This window comes from Podarcis tiliguerta, assembly GCF_965153285.1.
Source record: "Podarcis tiliguerta genome assembly, chromosome: 7".
In the NCBI taxonomy this organism is placed as follows: Eukaryota; Metazoa; Chordata; class Lepidosauria; order Squamata; family Lacertidae; genus Podarcis; species Podarcis tiliguerta.
In genome coordinates this window covers 84508579-84529409 of record NC_139540.1, presented here as the reverse complement: position 1 = coordinate 84529409, position 20831 = coordinate 84508579, and the positions used below count along the sequence as shown (strand labels likewise).

At 38.5% G+C, this 20831-nt stretch overlaps 1 protein-coding gene across 1 annotated transcript; it reads left to right on the top strand.

Annotated features, from left to right (window-relative positions):
* Positions 1-12295: 12295 nt before the first annotated feature.
* LOC310681139 (protocadherin beta-16-like) lies at positions 12296-17320 on the top strand. The gene is made up of 2 exons (XM_083448655.1): positions 12296-15668; positions 17142-17320. Exons 1-2 carry the CDS (start codon positions 13245-13247, stop codon positions 17142-17144), a joined length of 2427 nt encoding a protein of 808 aa, XP_083304781.1. The 5' UTR covers positions 12296-13244; the 3' UTR covers positions 17145-17320.
* The last annotated feature ends 3511 nt before the right edge of the window (positions 17321-20831 follow it).

Genomic DNA, 20831 nt, shown 5'->3' with positions numbered 1-20831 from the left:
AAAAAGAGAAGAGGACAGTCTCTAATGGTTTGCTCATCTACAACTAACTGAGAGATTTAAGTTGGGGAAAAATATTTTTGGTATAGGTATATTGGTATATTTTGAAATACAGGTGTGTACAGATGAGGAACAAGTTATTGCGAAAATGTATAAATAATTGTTGAAACTGGATATGCAAGAATAAAAAGTTAAAGAATGCATGATTAAATGGGCAAGAAATTTTGGGTATAATATACAGATGGAACAGTGGGAACATATGTGGACTAAAGGGTTAAAATATACACTGTGTTATGACATAAAGAGGGGTTTTTTAATAAAATGATGTAGCATTGGTACTTAACTCCTTAGAAATTATTTAAAATGTATAAAAAATACTCCAAATACTTGTTGGAAATGTAAAGAACATGGAGGGACATTTTGTCATGATTGGTGGAAAAAAGATTGGATACAAAAAAGATTGGATACAAATATATACATTGATACAGAGAATATAAAAGGGACGCGGGTGGAGCTGTGGGTAAAACCTCAGCACCTAGGACTTGCCGATCGCATGGTCGGCGGTTTGAATCCCTGCGGCGGGGTGAGCTCCCGTTGTTCGGTCCCAGTTCCTGCCCACCTAGCAGTTCGAAAGCACCCTTAAGTGCAAGTAGATAAATAGGGACCGCTTACCAGCAGGAAGGTAAACGGCGTTCCGTGTGCTGCGCTGGCTCGCCAGATGCAGCTTGTCACGCTGGCCACGTGACCCGGAAGTGTCTCCGGACAGTGCTGGCTCCCGGCCTCTAGAGTGAGATGAGCGCACAACCCTAGAGTCTGTCAAGACTGGCCCGTACGGGCAGGGGTACCTTTACCTTACCTTTGCAGAGAATACATTGATAAAGATGAACTTTGAATTGAAACCAGAACACTTTCTGCTGGGGCTTATGGAAATACAGTTGGAAAAAGACTATGGAACTTTGCTTCCATATATGATTATGGCGTTAAGAGTTTTATATGCACCAAAGATGGAAAGATTCATTGTTACCAAAAATGGAGAAATGGTTGTTAAAATTAATGAACCTAGCTGAGATGGTAAAATTGACATAATAAAAGAAAAGCCATTGTTGACATTTGCTAAAGACCGGAAAACTCTGATAGACTTTTTGTGTGAAAAAGAAAAAGATATAATGACATTGGATTTGAGAACTGAAGATAATGGTTTATAGAAAGTGGCTTTATTGGGTGTTATACTGGAGTGGATGTAGTGAATAATATTTATAAATAGCAGACAGACCAAGAATGGGAAATTTTTTAGCTCCTTAACTTTTCCTCTCTCTTTATTTTTTTCTCTCCTCTCCTCTCTCTCTCTCTCTCTTTCTCTTTTAATTTATTTTCTATTCCTCTTTCTTTCTTTCTTTCTTTCTTTCTTTCTTTCTTTCTTTCTCTCTCCCCCCCTTCTCTCTCTGGAGACTATACTTCTACTGATTCTCTTTATGTCCATGTATCTGACACACATGCAGCCAGGACACTCCATTCACTGTTTGGTTTTCCAGGAAGAGATTGGGCATATTCTTTTCATTCCGTTCTTACCCTCCTTTGATGCTTAAAGGATATTGACAACCCATCTCTAATGTTTCCAGATGTTAACATGTAGACATGTCTAATTACAGGTGTCAAAACTGTACGCTCAAATGTGTGTGTGTATCTGTGTTTGATATGTGCAAGATGGAAGTGCAGAAAGTAACTGTTTTGAAATATATGGGAACAGCTGAAAATTATAAAATTAATGGAGATAAGACCCGCAAAAAACCACGGTCGGAGGAAGACCGTGGGCTTGGGATTCGGCACGTGCCTTTTGCGCCTCCCCTACTCGCGGGGAGACCTGGTTTCGGGTCTCCGGAGCGACGTGGGGTGAGTGGCGCGGCACATCGAATCGACCGCTATTTTCAGGGAGTGAAGCCGCACAGCTGTTACCAGAAAGCGCCAACTTTTCCTGTGGACATTTGGACTTAAATAAACTTCGTAAGTAAACGGAATTGGATTACAAAAATATCTGAATTTGGCACTTGAACGTGAAGGTTTAAACAGGAAGCCCACCTTCCGTTTTGTAGAAAGATCAAAGCAAAGCCGCTGTAAGCTGGAGCTTTTGAAAAGTACTTTGTAAAGTATAAATTTTCATCATTCAAGTTTTCTGAGCCCCCCCCCCTCGGAAGCAGGGGAAGAGGGGGAGATTCTTTGGTGGATGATTGAGACCTGCAGGACAGTAAAAAGACAATCTAATTCACTACCGTCTCAAGCCTGGGATCGGGCTGTCAAAAGGCTTTATAACTTAAAAAATAACAACAACGGAGGAATGGAGTATACTTTTATGGAAGGATGAACAGAGATATATATTTTTAGGTACTGATTTCATGGTATTTGGAAGGAAAAGGAGCTGATCTGTAATTTTGTAACTGAAATTTGAATTGAAAATAACAAAAAGAAACTGTTGCCGACAGAGGGAGTTTTAGAAACTGCAACTGTTACATTTTTTGAGATGGAAAATTCCATGGAGGCTGCAAACAAGTGGCCTTGAAGGGTAGTAGATAACACTGGAAAAACAAGAAGAGCTTGGGAACATGGCTGATAGAATAACAGCTCTGTTGGAACAAGTCATAAAGAAAGTGGGCACTCTTGAACAGGGCATCTCTGGTCTGAAACAAAATGTGTCTATTTTGGCACAGAAAGTGAGTAATTCAACAGGTGCGGTTCGGGAAGTGGAACCAACTTTGCAAGGACGAGCATTGGAGAAGAGGATGGGACAATCAAAACCTGTTCTGTCTTTGCAAGAGGAATTTCATGTGGAAGCCCCAGTATTAGGGCCTCAAATTGATGGGTATAAATTGAAGTTTGAGGTTATGGAGGTTGAAGGACTGACTTGGAGAGGCAGTGCCCCACTTGGACTGAGTAAGGCAAGATGGATGGTTTATATGTTGGAGGGTGGCACTGCGGGAAAGCTTGGAAAAATGGATTTCCGCAACCCCAAAGAGACTGTGGAGTACGCTTTGGAATATCTTTTGGTCTATAAATTGAAACATGGAGCTTGGACAAGCGTGTTGAAGAGGAGTAAAGGAGACGTCGGGAAAGAAGTTCTTTGGGACTCAATTTTAGGCTTGGAAAGAAACTTTCAGGCAGTCCAGAGAGATGATTTAAGAGCCTCGGACATAAGGGAACCGGGTTGATGGAACTAATGGCTGACAGGAAAGACTGATAAAATTTGTAGAAAAGACTGGCAGAATCTGAAACCAGGGGGAAGAGATGGTGGGAAAAATTGGGAACTTTTAAAAATAGCATTTAGCATAACATTGTATGATTAAGAACTTTTGGGAGATGGTGGAATGATTCTATTTGGCTTTAGTGGAAATAAGATAAAGATTTGACGTATTAGGATTTAAGGGTATACAATATTAGGATTTAAGGGTATAAGTTTTAAGGTTTTTTCTTCTCTTTTTTTCTTCGTTTAGCAGATTGGAGTTTGGACAATTTTTTAGATGCTGATGGGAGAATAAAGTTTAAATGGACTAAGGCAAATAAGCGAGTAAGCAGTGAAAGATGGAAAGAATTTGCTGATCTGATTAATAACTGGAATACAAAAAGGGAGGCAGGAGGAGGCCGAGGAGATAAGTTATTGAAAGATGGAATTTGAAAAATGGAAGTGTTTTTTTTCTAAATGTTTTTGTTTTTTGTTTTCTTTTTTTGTTGATGGGGTGGAGGGGGGATGTTTTTATGTATTTTAAAAATTTTACTTTTTCTCTTTTTTCCTTTTTCTACTTTATTGTACTTGGTCTTTTTTTTAACTTTATTTTTGTATTTGTGGAAACTCGAAGAAATATTATTTTTTTAAAAAAATAAAATAAAATTAATGGAGATAATATAGCCATATAAAATGAAAAGGGAGGAAAAGAATACATGGAATACTATATATACACACACTAGTTATAACAGATTTAAGGTCAATTTAGCAAGTCTTCCTGTCCTCAGGTAGTGAGGTTTGAGATTATGGAGAGGTAACATATGTAATGACTACTATTAGTGATGTATGGAAGTGAGAGCTGGACCATAAAGAAGGCTGGCCGCCGAAGAATTGATGCTTTTGAATTATGGTGCTGGAGGAGACTCTTGAGAGTCCCATGGATCGCAAGAAGATCAAACCTATCCATTCTTAAGGAAATCAGCCCTGAGTGCTCACTGGAAGGACAGATCCTGAAGCTGAGGCTCCAATACTTTTGGCCGCCTCATGAGAAGATAAGACTCCCTGGAAAAGACCCTAATGTTGGAAAAGATTGAGGGCACAAGGAGAAGGGGGCGACGGAGGACAAGATGGTTGGACAGTGTTCTCGAAGCTACCAACATGAGTTTGAGCAAACTGTGGGAGGCAATGGAAGACAGGAGGGCCTGGCGTGCTCTGGTCCATGGGGTCACAAAGAGTTGGACATGACTAAAGGACTAAACAACAATGATTACTATTACTGAGCTAGTTGATAGGTTAGATAAAAGGAAATTTAATGAAATTTAAAAATCTTGAAAGGATAAACAGAAATCAACAAGGAAGGGTACATCAGAGATGCATAAAAGACACAAAGTTCAATCTTAGTAGATTACAACGAAAGAAATGAAGATGAAATTATACAGAAATGTGATAACCCAAAGGATATAGAAAAGAAAGTAGAGATTTGGTCTTGAAACAAATAAAGAAAGTTAAAATAGAGCCTATGTTATATGATCCTAATGTGTCTATTCTAAGGGCATGGATAAAAATAAAGAAATCAAGACAATGGAGATTAGATATAATATACCTGAATTATTCAGAATTATTAAATACTAACCACCAGGAAATACAATAATATTGGAAAGGAATGATACCCCAGAGGTGACATGGCCTACTGGGATGCTAGGATAGCTTACATTATGTGTGTGTGTGTGTGTGTGTGTGAATAAATTTAATTCATGCATTAGAGCAATTTCATAAACATAGAAGTCCACAAATATATGAACAGTTTGTAGGGGTTAAACAAGAGTTAGAGTTCTTATGAGTTCAAAAATAAGAAAGCATTTTAATTGTTTTAAAGCAAAAATGATTTGACTTGAATAATAAACCATCAAAAATATTCAATTATTCAATAAAGAATAAAAGAGAAAATTATTCCACCAATATTTATAAAGACAAATTAACAATTTTAGAACAATTTAAAAATATTATGAATGTCCAAATGTCTAAATCAGAACCCCCTCGGAACAAAATATAGATGAATTATTTGTGTAATTGGGATGTATAGTAGTATACTTGGGCTCTATTACAGGGGGGAATGTCTACAGATGTTTGAAGACGGGTAAATGTAATACATAAAACAGTTAAACACAGTTAAAAGTGTATTATCATGTATTATTATTTTTAGATATTAAAAAAGCATTTGACAGGTTTGAGTGGACATAATTGTTTAAAAATATTGGAATACTTTAATATAGATGGGGAATTAAGAAACTGGATAAAACTTTTGTACTCTTATCCCATATCTCAAGTCAGGTTCCTTTGTGGTGAAGTAGCACCTTTATATCAAAAGATAGCTAGTGCTCAGTTCCTGAGCACCGTCTGTTCTTTATACGGTGACAGAGGTGGGATAAGAGGCCAAACAAGCTGTAGTTAACACACCTCCTACTGTGGTTAAATTGCTAGAAGGCAGTGAATTGATGAAAAGAAAATCAAAGAAAGTGGCCGACATGTATGCTCAGAGTTCAGTGGAGTCCACTCAACCTGTGGGAACCTTGGATGTCATGCAGGATGCTGAGCCACCTGAAGGGGACCAGCCCACCAAGGAAGCAAGTAAACACTTGGATCAAAATTGCTATATATATATATTTGTGTGTGTGTGTGTTTGAAATTTCAAACCCTCATAACTCAAAAACATAATGAGATAAAGAATTAAAAATTTATATTTAAACTTAGTTTTGATCATTCAACAAGTGTACAAAATATTAAGAAAATTGGATGACATGAGGTAAAAAAGTTGGATCACTTATATGGAATGACCCCTTATTTTAAAAAAAATGTGTTAATAAATGCTCTGTTTAAAATTATTGTCCAAGCATGCCTTATGTGCCTTGCCTTGTTTTGCTTCTATATTCCTAGAAGCTTTTAGCTATGATATGCCATTAGTCTGATGATCCCATATCACTGAGTCCCCAGTCCATCTGCAGTTTCCTTGGGTGGGTGACACTACCAGCCCCAAGTATATTATCCAAACCTATAAGTAAGGAACCCCTTCCCAGGGGGATGAGCCTTGAGCATCACCCCCACACAACCTCTTGGCATAGTTGTGATCCATTTGTTGTTTCTCAGCATTTACTTCTTGATCTTTACTTTGGCCACCCTCTTTAGCTTTGACCTAGGATTCCTAAAAAGGAACATACAAGATGCCCATGTATTGGGCCCTTCAAAACTCTTCATCTCTTACAAGGCAGGCATGATCACCTAGAGGTGAGCGGGAGATGAGAAAAACAGTTGCCTTTGGGAAGGATTGGCTGCATGCTCAAGTTGCAAGAAAGGAGATTCTAAACATCAGGAAGAACTTCCTGACAATAACAGCTGTTTGACAGTGGAATGGACTCCCTTGAAAGGTTGTGGACTCTTCTTCCTTGGAGGTTTTTGATTGAAATCCCTGCAATGCAGGGGACTGGACTAGATGACCCTTGGCTTCCCAGCCAGCTCTACAATTCTATTATTCTAGCTCTGAGGGCCTTCTGGAGGTTCCCTCACTGAGAGAACTGAGGTTACAGGGAACCAGGCAGAGGGCCTTTTCGGTAGTGGTGCCCGCCCTGTGGAATGCCCTCCCATCAGATGTCAAGGAAATAAACTATCTGACTTTTAGAAGGCATCTTAAGGCAGCCCTATTCAAGGAAGTTTTTAATGTTTGATGTCAGATTGGCAACTTGGAAGCTACCCAGAGTGGCCGAGAAAATAGATAGATGATAGATAGATAGATAGATAGATAGATAGATAGATAGATAGATGATAGATAGATAGATGATAGATAGATGATAGATAGATAGATGGATGATAGAAAGATAGAGATAGATAGATAGATAGATAGATGATAGATAGATAGGTAGATAGATAGATAGATAGATGATAGATATAGATGATAGATAGATAGATAGTTAGATAGATGATAGATATAGATAGATGATAGATAGATAGATGATAGATAGATAGACAGATAGATGATAGATAGATAGATGATAGATAGATGATGATAGATGATAGATGATAGATAGATAGATAGATAGATAGATAGAGATAGATAGATGATAGATAGATAGATGATAGATAGATAGATAGATGATAGATAGATAGATATAGATAGATGATAGATAGATGATAGATAGATGATGATAGATGATAGATAGATAGATGATAGATAGATAGATAGATAGATAGATAGATGATAGAGATAGATAGATAGATAGATGATAGATAGATAGATAGATAGATAGATAGATGATAGATAGATATAGATGACAGATAGATAGATGATAGCTAGATGATGATGATGATGATGGATAGATAGATAGATGATATAGATAGATGATAGATAGATAGATAGATGATAGATAGATGATGATAGATAGATAGATAATGGTAGATGGATAGATAGATAGATAGATAGATAGGCAGACAGACGATATATATAATTATATATGATATATAATATATATATTATTGTATGTGATATATATTATTATATATGAGACTTTCAAAAGGCAACTTGTTTCTTTTCTCCTGATCCAGTGTTTGGGAGGGAACAAAACCAGAGTGCCCTCTGCCACTCTTGTCTGAGCCCCCTGTTTCCAACAGCAAAAGGCTTTCAAACAGTGGTACAAATTCCAGACTTCAAAGCACAACATCCCCTTATGCCATAGTGATGTCAAGTGATTGATAGGTGGACACCAGGGGTGGAGAGATAACAACTGTTTCCCTACTTCTGCAGTAGACCTTAGTGCAACCTGAAATCTGATTTGTACCTAGCACAATCGAATTAAATTCACTGGGCAGTTATATGGATTCCCACTCAGAAGTAATCCCTGTACTCAAATATTATTATGCAGCCCAAATCTACAGATCACCTCCACATGAAAACTCTTGCAAACTACTGACAGTGCAACTTTCCCATCATGCCCAGATTTCTCTTACCACCTCACATTCTTGCTATTTTGTTTAACATCTGCAGCAAAAAAGATGAGAATCTGAAAATCAAAAGAAGGAGTGAGGCAAAGTTTGAAGAACCCCAACAAAGGTTCTAGAGAACCTACTAACTACTTCATTTTAGTGAATGCGCATGGCCATTGCCAGCAAAAGAATTTCAAAGGGACATAGGAATGTAAAACTATCAAACTATCAAAATTTAAATGCTATCACTTGTAGTTTGAGGTGAGACATAAGATTTTTAGAACAGTATATGGGTTAATTGGCTTGTCAATGCCAAAATGTCTGTGCCATTGTTATGTACTGAGCTGAATAGGATCCAAAATGCAGCAATCTGATTGGTCCTAGAACAATAGGATCCAAAATGCAGCAATATGACTGGTCCGCAGGAGCCACCCAATCCAGCTCCAGGTGGAAGTGAATCCACAGCCTGATTGGTCTACAGGAGAATCCTGGAATTAGCCAATCATGTGCAGCCCATTGTGTAAATAATGTATATAAAGCAGATATTTTGGAGGGACATTCATTCCTCCTCACCACTATGAGCTGAATAAAGAGCATGAAATCCACTCTCGACTCCAAGTATATTTCAGCCATCAAGAACTGTTTTGTGAATTACAAGTGTATAATTACCACAGCTTGTCCTTTTCTGCATTTCATTTCCTCCTGACCTTATTTCCTCCTGCAACTGTTTCTCCCAGGATAACCTTTCAGGCATGTTCATACTGAAGTCCACAAAAACGTATGGCATAATAAATTGGTTAGTCTTTCAGGTGCTGCAAAACTTGCCCTACAGTTACTTGCTTTGGGGTTTTCTATGCTTGTCTCCAATATTTGCACACTTATTAAATGGGCAAAACTCATATTACCTGCCATGAGTGAAAACACGAGAAAAGTGCTCTCTGCTTAGCATGAAATACACGCAGTTCCAGTTTTGACCATTCTGTGTCGCTGTTGCTCAGCGCTGCTGAGGATGTGCAAAGAATCTGCAGGAAAACAGAACAGACAGTCGTGAAATGGCGACTGAGCTTGCTATGCAGATGCTGTCTGATTTCCAGCCCTTTCACAATAAAGGAATTTGACATTCCTCCTCAATAAGGAAAGGGACCAGAAGAAGAACGTTCCTGCAAGGAAAGGTAGGGGCTTCCTTTCTTTGCCTTTGTGTAGTTCATTTTCTCTCTGATTTCTATTTTAGGTCCCAAAAATCTGTGAGGATGGCTGCCTGGACTCCTGGTTTCTTCACAATGGCTTGGTGCCATCACACAATATTATTTCAAGACATGTAAGTGATGGATATAATAAAAATACAAGCATTTACTGGAATAGAAATAAAAGTACTGAAGAAAACATTTCTTGGCATATTTAGTGAAACTGTTGATTGCAGACTGTTGGACAAATCTGCAGTGGATATCCATGTGGAGGAACATTTTGTGTGTGTGTGTGTGCAAAAAGCACACAGAATGAAGACTATATCAAGAACCATTTGTGATTTTGACCAGGCACAGAGGTGGATAAACATGGAAGCACAGCGATAAGATGCAGATGGGACGAGAACAAGTAAACCAATAAATGAAATTGCAGTGGAAAAAACTGGCATTATATTGTTGCCTTAATGTATTGTATCCAAAGTGGGGATATCCAAAGCTATAGGAAGGGAGAACCACCTGATAGGAAGCAGATGACACAAGGTAAATGAAAAGGAGAAGATCCTAGAAGGCTGTGTCAGAATGGGTCCCTGCAGCTCTTGGAATTCGACAGGTAGCTTAAAAGTTGTCAATGAATGCCCACATTTAGCAATGTTTTCACTGGACATTCAGAAATCAAATGAGCTTATTTTCTTCTTCTTCTTCTTTCTTTACCAGAATATTACAAACCACATCACAATTATATCAGCATACAGTACTTGTGAGTGAAATTATAGAAGCTTAAATTTTCTGGCACAGCTGAGCAAAGGTTAGGAACTAAATTCTGCTGTGCTTTGGGAAATGACTGACAGCACCTACCCCATTTTTTCTTGGAATTTTTTTCACCTCCACTGTGCCTCTGAATATCACTGATCAAAGTGTTTAGCCCCGAAGAATGCATATCAAGTTGTTCCAAGGACCTTTGATATCCAACCCAAACTTCAGACTCTTGTGTTATCATGGGCACCCGAGAAATAACTTAAAATGGAGACGATACTCTATTACTATTCTCATCCCCCTTGCAAGTGGTGTGCATGGAACATGGAACAAGATCCTGGATGTCATGTTTCCTTTGGTGACATGTGAACACTTCTGTTTGTGGGTGCATGCATGACTGTCCAGATACACATGAATAAAAGGATCTAACATCGGCAAAAGAGACCAGCTGATGATGAACACACTCGGATTTCCACAAAATGGCCTGGTGTCCTGGCTAAGCCAAAAAAGGAGACAACATACAGTCAAATAACATCTGTTAGGCAACACAGCTATGTACAAAGATGTGAAGCCCAGATACAGGGGTTATTTTTTTCAAGGATTATGATACATTTTCATGTCAATGTGAGCAGAGACACTGTTAGCAACACACTACCCTTTTCCTGATTGCATAGGAGATGTGTTGTGTTCAGAAACTACAAATTAATTACCGTATTTTTCGCTCTATAAGACGCACCAGACCATAAGATGCACCTAGTTTTTGGAGGAGGAAAACAAGAAAAAAAATATTCTGAATCTCTGAAGCCAGAACAGCAAGAGGGATCACTGTGCAGCGAAAGCAGCAATCCCTCTTGCTGTTCTGGCTTCCGGGATAGCTGTGCAGCCTGCATTCGCTCCATAAGACGCACACACATTTCCCCTTACTTTTTAGGAGGGGAAAAGTGAGTCTTATAGAGCAAAAAATATGGTATGTTTTGTCTGCTCTCTCACTCATTCCTTTACAGTAAAGAGATCAAACGTATTACATTAAAAGCATCTGTATGGCGTCTGAATTAGTGATCAAGGTTCAAGAGACAACAGAGGGACAAAATCACAGTGCTTGCAAATCAATGGAGCACCTGGCTTCTACAACTGGCTTTGCGCTGGTAGGCAACAAAAGGGGGCAAACACCTAAGACCCTGTATGGAAGTCCTCCCTGGAAGAGACACCTGTGAACTTCCAGCTTTATGAAAGGTTCTTCTTACTTGCCCGACTTATTTATTTGATGATAAGGTGCCATACTGACAGCCAGTGGCAACTAAAGATGAAGCTGCCTGAAGCATGAAATTGACCAGCAACCCTGCAGGAGAAAACCCATGTTCTAAAGGTACTGCCCTGAAATTTAATAAAGCTCAGCAAACAGCAGTAAATGTTTGTTAAATAATATTTGAGTAATAATTCTGACACCATTCTCTACCAGCGCATTCAACTAAGGATATCCTGGGCTAGACTTTGCATGCCTTAATTCATAATGAGAAGCAAAATCTTTGAACTCCTCTGACAACAAAATTTTGGCTCACGGTCTGACATAACCATCGGTGGAATACCATGTCTTGTAAAAACAACTTTCAATTTGCCTATGTCAAGTTTTGCACTCAGATTGTTTATAGTTCAGATCTCTGGATAATGTGACTAATGGTCAAGAACATGTAAATATTGATGCCCCTCCTATTCAAACAAATCCATTCTCACTCTTGATGATGGTGCTAAAAAATCCATAGGTTGTTTTACTTTATTCTGATATTTGAAGCATACCTCACAATCTTTTACAGAAGCTTCTATATCATGATTTAGGTCAGACCATCTCCCTGCAAATATGCCACATTGTTAAGGAATCCCTTCCAAAACTGCAAGTCAACCTTTTCCCTCTGAAATCTGAAACATTCCAAATGTTTCTCCATCTTGCTAATATTTTGATCTAAATTTATATTTACAATTGTCATGTTACTTTTAGGAAGACAGTACTTTTCCTTTCGTGCCTTATAACCGTTTCTTCAGCAGACAGCTCAAAGGAATTATACAGCGGCCACCACATTAAGAAAAACAGCAATTTTCTGTATATCTGGTTTTTCATCTGAATGCATAGCCGACAATAAAATCTGAAACTCTTGTTTAAATATCTTCCATTCCTGTGCTGCCTCAAGTGTGAGCAGTAAAGGACATGGAGCTCCCAAATATTCCATCATACCTTCACATAATATATTTCACTCAATGTACCACTTATTGTCTTCTATATGAAGATTTAAAATCAATGTAGTATTTGGAACAAATCTTAATAAGCAAGCACAACATCATTCACCAACCTTATCTAACTTATAAAGCTAACGAACAGACTTGAGAATCTATTCACTTTGAACATAGAATGACATTTCATCACAATGAGAGGGGAGAATTCCATCCAAATTTGAAATGACTGGCTGGAGATAAAATGGCACCCAAGTCATAGTCAGGGTCTGTCAGATGGCTCTTCAGAACAAGTCAATCTGTGTGTGAAGAGAAGAAGAAGAAGCAGACCTGGAAGCTGAAATGTTGTATGATACAAAAAGTTGTGTCATTTTTGTTGTTGTTCCTTCATGGAGGCCACAGTGGCTGTGAACAGTTTATGCCAGCAACAGTCCTCTCAATAATTTGTGAATGTTTGGGGACATCACAGTGTCTCAACAAATATCTTGATGGAGGGGGGGGGGCTTGAGAATGAGAGGTGACAGCCTTTTTATATATCAGTTAAGGGTTAAGAATACAATCATAAAATAGAAGCTCTTACATGAGATCTTTCTATGTGAGTTGGTACGTGGTAATGTTTTGGGAGCTACATTGCAGTTGAAACACAAGGTGGTGCTCTTACACAACATACTGTAGATTATATAGTAGTGAGTAGCTGCTCTCCCAGAGCCATAATGCAAAGGAAGCATACAAAGAGAAAGGAAACAGATCTTTATTTCAGGCAAATCTTTCAAAAGGCCACAGTCCATTAAAAATATAGCAAAAGAAATGAATAATTGTATTGGGGATATATAACAGACACATAACAGACAACGTCGAAAGAACCACTTTGCATCATATATCTGACTGGAAGTGAGGCTGGAAAAATGGAAGAGCATCTCAACATCAGGCAAGTTGTGTCTCCTTTATTATGTCTTTGCATGTTTGTGGCAATGTGTGAATCCATCCTCTACTCAGTGCCAGAGGAAAAGAAAAGTGGATTTCTGGTAGCGAATGTGCTAAAAGATTTGAGAGTGGATGCAAAGGAGCTGTCTGCTCGGAGAGCCCACCTGGTCTCTAAGAGCTCCAAGCAGTATTTTCAGCTAGATCCTCATTCTGGGGATGTGACAGTAAAGGATAAAATTGATCGGGAGTCCCTGTGTGGTCAGAATGAACCTTGTGTTCTACTCTCTGAAATAGTGCTGGAAAATCCATTGCAGCTACACAGAATTGAAGTTGAAATAGAAGATGTGAATGATAATTCCCCCAAATTCTTTAAAAACCAGTTTATTTTTAAAATACCTGAGCAGACTCCTGTGGATATCAGATTTCCTTTGGAGAGGGCAGAAGACCCAGACAAAGGAAAAAATACAGTTCAGAACTACACCCTTAGTCCTAATGAACATTTTAGACTTGATGTGCAAAGTCACAGTGATGGTAGCAAACATGTGGAATTGGTATTGGAGAAACCGTTGGACCGTGAGGAGAATCCACAGATTGCCCTGATTCTGTCAGCTGTTGATGGAGGAATCCCCCCCAAAACTGGCACAGCACAAATAATCATTGATGTTCTGGATGCCAATGATAATTTCCCTCAATTTGAACAATCTGTGTACAAAGTAAAACTAATGGAAAACAGCCCACTGAATACACTGGTTGTAAAAGTTGAAGCAAGCGACAAAGATTTTGGTTCCTATGCAACTATTACTTATTCCTTCAGCCAGGAGGGGCAAACGGCATTAAGATCATTCACTTTAAACACACTTAATGGAGAACTTAGTGTTTCAGGGACAATTGATTATGAAGAAAACACAAATTATGAGATGTACATCAGAGCTACGGATGGAGGAGGACTTTCCTCTTACTGCAAAGTCATTGTGGACATTGAGGATGAGAATGACAATGCTCCAGAGATTACCATAACATCCATCAAGAGTCTCTTACATGAGGATTCTCCCCCAGACACAGTGGTGGCCCTCTTCAGTGTCACAGATGTGGACTCTGGGGACAGTGGCAGAACTGCCTGCACCACTGAAGTCAACCTGCCATTTGTGCTCAAACCCACCGAGAACAACTATTACCAGCTGGTGACCCAACAACCACTGGACAGAGAAAAAGTCAGTGAATATAACATTACTATCACAGCCACAGACAGGGGCTCTCCCAGACTCACTTCCACAAGAATACTTCATGTTGAAGTGTCAGATGTCAATGACAACCCTCCAGTCTTTGAAAAGCCATTCTATGAAATGCAGTTAAGAGAAAACAATATTCCTGGTCTACTGATCAATTCGGTCCGTGCTGTTGATCTGGACACAGCGCAGAATGCCAAAGTGACCTACTCGCTTTTGCCTGGGAAGGTCAATGATGGCCCCACATCCTCTTACATCTCCATCAACTCTGAAACGGGGAACCTGTATGCCATCCGGTCTCTGGATTATGAGGAAGTGAAAGATTTCCAGGTGACGGTGAGGGCTGTGGATTCAGGTTCCCCTCCACTGAGCTCAGAAGTTCCCATCCGCGTTCAGGTCGTGGATGAAAATGACAATGCCCCCTTCATCCTCTACCCTCTCCAGAATGGCACTTCCCCCTCGAATGACCTGGTTCCCCGAGGGGCAGAGACTGGCTACCTGGTCACCAAGGTGGTGGCTGTGGACAGGGATTCTGCGCAGAACTCTTGGCTTTCCTACCAGCTGCTGAAGGCCACAGAGCCGGGTCTGTTCACGGTGGGGGCCCAGAATGGAGAAGTGACCACCCTGAGGCCGGTCAGCAACCGAGACAGCTTCAAGCAGAATCTGATTGTGGTGGTCCGAGACAACGGCCATCCTCCCCACTCCACCTCTGCCACGCTCAGAATCCTTCTAGTGGACGGCTTCTCTGACCCTTATCTGAAAAGTGTGGCTCTCCCAAAGGAGGAAACAGTGGAGGAGGAAGACCCCAGCCTGACGATGTATTTGATCATCTGCTTGGCTGCCATCTCAAGCATCTTTCTCATTTCTGTAGTGGCCTTTGTTGTAATCAAGTTGCAGAAACGTGAAAAGTTCACAGGAACCTACAACTCTGGAGCCAATTTCCCGGTGGGACCTGATTCCCAGGAGAACTCTGCGGATTCTGGTGCTGGATCTCTATCCCAGGCTTACAACTATGAGGTGTGCTTAGCTGGTGGGTCTCTGAACAGCGAGTTCCGGTTTCTCAGGCCCCTGTTTCCTGTTTTCTCTGTGGAGCCTCCTAACACACATCTGAATCCGATGAATTCAAATAATTCTCAAGAGCTCCCCAGTCAAGTAGAGGAATGTAAAGATAATATCCAGGTAAGAAAAGTATTTTAATACTTTTTATATGGTTATGTTCAGTTTATCTATTATTTGCTCTCAACAAGTCTCTGATTTCTAAGCCTGAATGCAATGAATTCTGAGAAGTCTGGAAATGATCAGTGGCTTGTCCATCGCATACAGTCATTCTCCTTTTAAGTATAATAGAAAAGGACACCAGAGTGAACAACAGAAACATCTACTCTGAGGAGATACAACTTCCTCTTTATTAAAAGTCACTAGGGATGGGTGAATAATTCAATTTTCGTTGCTTCAGTTTCTCATTTTTTCAATTTTACGTTTGGGTCACCAAATTTCCACAAACTTTTTTGGGGCAGAGAGTTAAGACCTCACAAAAATTCGGCAGCATTTTAGTGACATTTCTCTCAATATACATACATACAGGTTTTTTGCAAGCAATTTACCTAATATAGTGTCTTTTTGTATGTTATTTTTACATTATGCATGCTTTCCTCTAATATGCCCATTTCTGTAGAAATTGGTTGGATAATTGCATTAGAGAATTCAGAGAAATATGATTTTTGAAGGGCAGCCCTGTTTAGCTTCATATTTTTTTTTGCAACAGTGATTTAGGTTGGTTCATATTAGAATATGAAGGAAAATAAATTTCTCCCACTTCCCTAATAGTCACTGTCAATAACTATTATGAACTTCTGAACCACAGTCCTATGAACAGAACAATACTCAATGACAGCATGACCACTGATGATGTTCTATGGTTCAGTTCAATAATAATGACTTATGCTCAAGTCTTAAGAGAACAAGACAATTCTCCAGTATTTGAGAGATCATTGTAAAAGTGTGGGGAAATTAATACTCTAGGCATGATGATCACGGGATTTGATATTTATTTTCAATTCTGTCTTCTATTGTTTTTAAAGTTACTGTACAACTGGCTCAAATTATTTTTCTGAATGTTTCAGAATTAGCACAATGTCATCTGCATACAAACTTATTTTTAAGTGGTTTGCTAATACTGTCAATCCTTTATTTATGTGATCCAGTCTAATAGCTTTGCCCATAAGTTCCACAGATAATTAAATAGTAACATCAATAATTGGCATTCCTGTCTAGTGCATCTATTTAATTTAAATGTTTCTTATTGTACTTTGTCTATTTTGAAGCAGTAGGGTTTGAAAACATCATAATCCTGGAGATTAAAGTAGCGTCCATTTACATTTTGTGCAGCTCCCAGAATAGATCACTCTATTTTATCAAATGCTTTATCTGTATGTATTGTTTCCTTATTCTGAAAATAATGTTAAGTAGTTACTTGACCCAAGTTGATAACTTACAAACCTATGAACACTATACTAAATTAAGTGGGGGGTTTTAGTAGCATCAAGTCTTTGTAATATTGTTTGTCCTTTTATGTTGTTGCACCACATCTTTAATCTGTGTTATTAACTCATTAATGGTTTTTTTTCATTAATGGTTTGATTTCTCTTGTAGTGACTGTTTTGAAGACCCCCCAATTTGTTACAGGACAGTTTTCTGGGGAATTATTAAAATATGCTTCAATTATCAGTTTTATTGTCAGAACAAACTCTGAATTAAACATTAACATATTGTCTAGGTGCCCTTTAGTGGTATATCTTCCAAACTTTCAAATGCTTGTAACAGCAGCAGCAGCAGCAGCAGCAGCAGCAGCAGCAGCAAAATAAATGTTTCGTCCTGTATTTGCTTACATCACTTTCTGAGTTAACCACGCGGATGTAAAAAATAAATAAATTATTGAGTGATTTCATAAAATGTGCAATCTTTCTCCTTTGGTTGAAACTGCCACGAGGTTTGTACCAGAAAAACTTGTGTGTGTGTGTGTGGTTTTTTTTAAGGGTTGGAATTACTCCTTTAAAAAAGGAGTATTATTTTGTCCTGTCCAATTTTAAAAAATTGATTCAAATAAACCCTCCACCAAGTATAATTTCTTTGTCTAGGCTGGAAACAATTATGGCATTAATTTTGTGAATGCTTTTTGATTTTCATTTGACACATAGATATGCCCAATCATTATTGGCTTTCCACCCACTAAACCAGTGCCAAATATTTGTACTGCATCTTTCATTGATTATACATTTTTAAAAAATAATAATGGATGGTTTTAATTCAAGATTGCAATCCACTTTTCAACATAACAGGATGAAAAAAATATTATCTAGATTTTGAAGCATTGAAGTATATGTCTTCATCTTTTAATATAATTTACAGCAAAGGGGTTATCATAGTTTTTTCTTTATTTAGTGGTTTAGCAAATTTCAGATGCCTTCTGAATGAGTTCAACTCTAATGTTCAATGAAATAATCTTTACTTTAGTCATCTTTAAAGTTAAAGTAAAAAGGGTGAAATAAGGTTTCGGGGGAGAGGAAAAGGGAAAGATAAAGGCAATGCATGTTGACAGAAGGGATTTTTATGTGGAAATTTTGGGTTTATTCCAAAGGTGTCTTCAATGCTGACAGCACATCAAGCTGTAGAAAATTTTTTGAGGTTTCTTCCTTACACACCTGATTTCTCCTTCTAATTATTATATTCTACCCATTATATTACTTATATCCTATTTATGTTCATGATATTCAGTTTAATTTCCAGGAAATGTGTTTTATGTTCATTCCCGTCCCCTGTTTTTAAGATTGCAAGTTTGTAATTGTAAACTGCAGTTTTCAAAGTTGCAATTTGTTCACTTTAAATTTAGCCCGAACAGTTTATCTTGGTTAATAAATAATTGACAGTTTTGGTTACAGAAGGGGAAAAGACAGTTCATTCAAATGTTAGTCTTCTGGGTGTGCAGTTGTCTAATTGGTTAATTGATTAGTTGTATAGACAGAAGAGAGTGACAAATTTGGGGAGAGGTCTTTAGCAAGTTCTTCACAGCAGGTTAAGCACTTGAGAATTCATGCATTGACTTGTATAGGCACAAAGAGTGTCCAGACATTGATACCGCAACAAATGAATTTGGAAAGTAGTCAAAATCAATGTTAGTCAATAGTATTCTATAGGCCAGATCCCTATTGCCCCATCCTTGAAGGGCCAAATTTGACAGGTGGGTGGGGCCACCCATCTGTCAATCACCTGTCACCATGTGTCATCATGGGGCTGTTGGGACCCCAAAGCATACTGTGGGGCTGTTTGAAAGTCCTTACACAAACTGCTGTTCAGTTTCCATAGGTTCGAAGGGCTGTTTGCAAAAGTGCTTTCAAATAGCCCATGTGTAGAGTTCTTTCCTCTGACTCTACGAGTGTGACTACAAGTGTGGACTTGGCAGTCACACTTAACACACTGCGAAAATATGTGCAATGATGCTTGGCTTAGTGACTTTGCTGGTTTTTATATCAAGGAGCTGGATGTTCTTCGTTAGGAGAGTTTGTTTTCTGCCCAATTCTATTCCTCTGTTGCTGCAGGCACCATCTATGCAGGCACAAACAAACAAAAAAGGAGGCGTGCAATAGAGGGAGGGAGTAAAGTATTTCCATTGCTCTCTGAGTCTGATCAAGGCTGTCAATATATTGTTCTCTTTTACAAACACTTTAATGACATTGCTTCCAGTCGGGCAAGGGGGAAGAAGGACATGCCCCCTTCCAGAATGAACTCTGACCATTATTTCTTAAGGCAACAAATCACTTGTACTCGGCCATCTCTTTAGTTACTGAAAGACCCAACCTCCCAGGGAATCTGCAAGCTTAAGATTGTCCAACCAGGTCATCATCTTCTGCAGAATCCTTTTACAGCTATAAAATAATGGGGATGGAGAGAATCACCAAAACCAATTTAGCTTTGAACTCCAATTCTGTAACACTATTAAATAAATCAAACACATGCAAGAGACATTTCTGACCTTCAAGGGGCTATTTATTGCTGTAACATCTTTCTGTGAATGTGATTCTAGCTTTCTGGAACCATTAATTACCGGTATATATATTTTACCAGCCATTTGAATAATAAAAGGAAATCTGCTTTTGAGACCTGAGGAGTGATGACTACGTCTAGATTTCTTTGGTGGAAAGATCACACCCATCTTTTTGTTATCAATATGTATTGTATTAATATTGCTACCTCTGCTATGGATATTATGCAAGAATGCTGTGGTCCAATTTGGATTTCATATATTTCAATTGTGGTTTATATTTGATTATTGATTTTTTTTTGTTTAATTCTATTTATATAAGTTGAGTAGATTTATTTTTTTTTAAATCCACAGAATTAGATCTATGAGGCTGGCATTGTCTTTGATTCCACCTCCCATCCTTTAATAAGATACTGAATCACTTGAGAAGCTGATTTTGAAATTAAGGACAGTTTCAAAACTTGTTTGTAAACTGGCATGTAAGACAGGTGCTCAGATGGAAGGGGAGCAAAAAAATCCACTTGGTTAGCATAATTCTATCTCTTCTCCCCACCCACCACGGACCTTATGTTAGTTCAGAATTTATAAAATATTATTTTGGAAAATATTATGATGTTTAATCCACATAGCTAACAGAAAAACACCTTAATCATTTTAGGTTATAAGTTGTCTGCCAGTATAAGTCTAAATTTACCACTTTTGTAGTAATCAGAGTGTATTTGAATACTTTATTCTTTGTATCCAGATTGTGGGACATTTTGAAAATTGAATGCAAGGCACTCTGTCAGTCGGTCCCAGCAGTCTTCATGTGGGTGATATATATATGTGTGTGTGTGTGTGTGTGTGTGTGTATTATATAGGATATATATAATTATATAATGATATAAGTTAATAGACCACACGTTAGAAAACCTAAGGATTTCTAGATCTCCTAAAAGATCTGTGTAGGTTGGCAAGTGGTAACATCAATGGAGTTGTATCACAATTCCAACGCAAGGTGGTGCTATTACACAACACAGACCATATTATCAGAGAGCAAGTGCTCTCCCAAAGAGCTGCAGCCATTAGACAAAGCAATCTTAAATAGAAAGGACATATGCTCATTACAATCCAAAGGAACAGACCTCTGCATCTGTTTCAAAACAGCTAAGGACGGATTGGCCTTGCAGGTGTGTAACTCATGAAAGGAAATTCTGGACAGATACTTCTTCTAATTTGAACTGACTGGAAGTGAAGCTGGAACAATGGAAATGCACAAAAGGCAAGTTTTGAGTTTTGTTCTTTATTTCTGCATGCATATTGCA

Coding starts and splice junctions, on each gene's coding strand:
- LOC310681139 (XM_083448655.1), top strand. CDS start 13,245: ATGGAAGAGCATCTCAACATCAGGCAAGTTGTGTCTCCTTTATTATGT.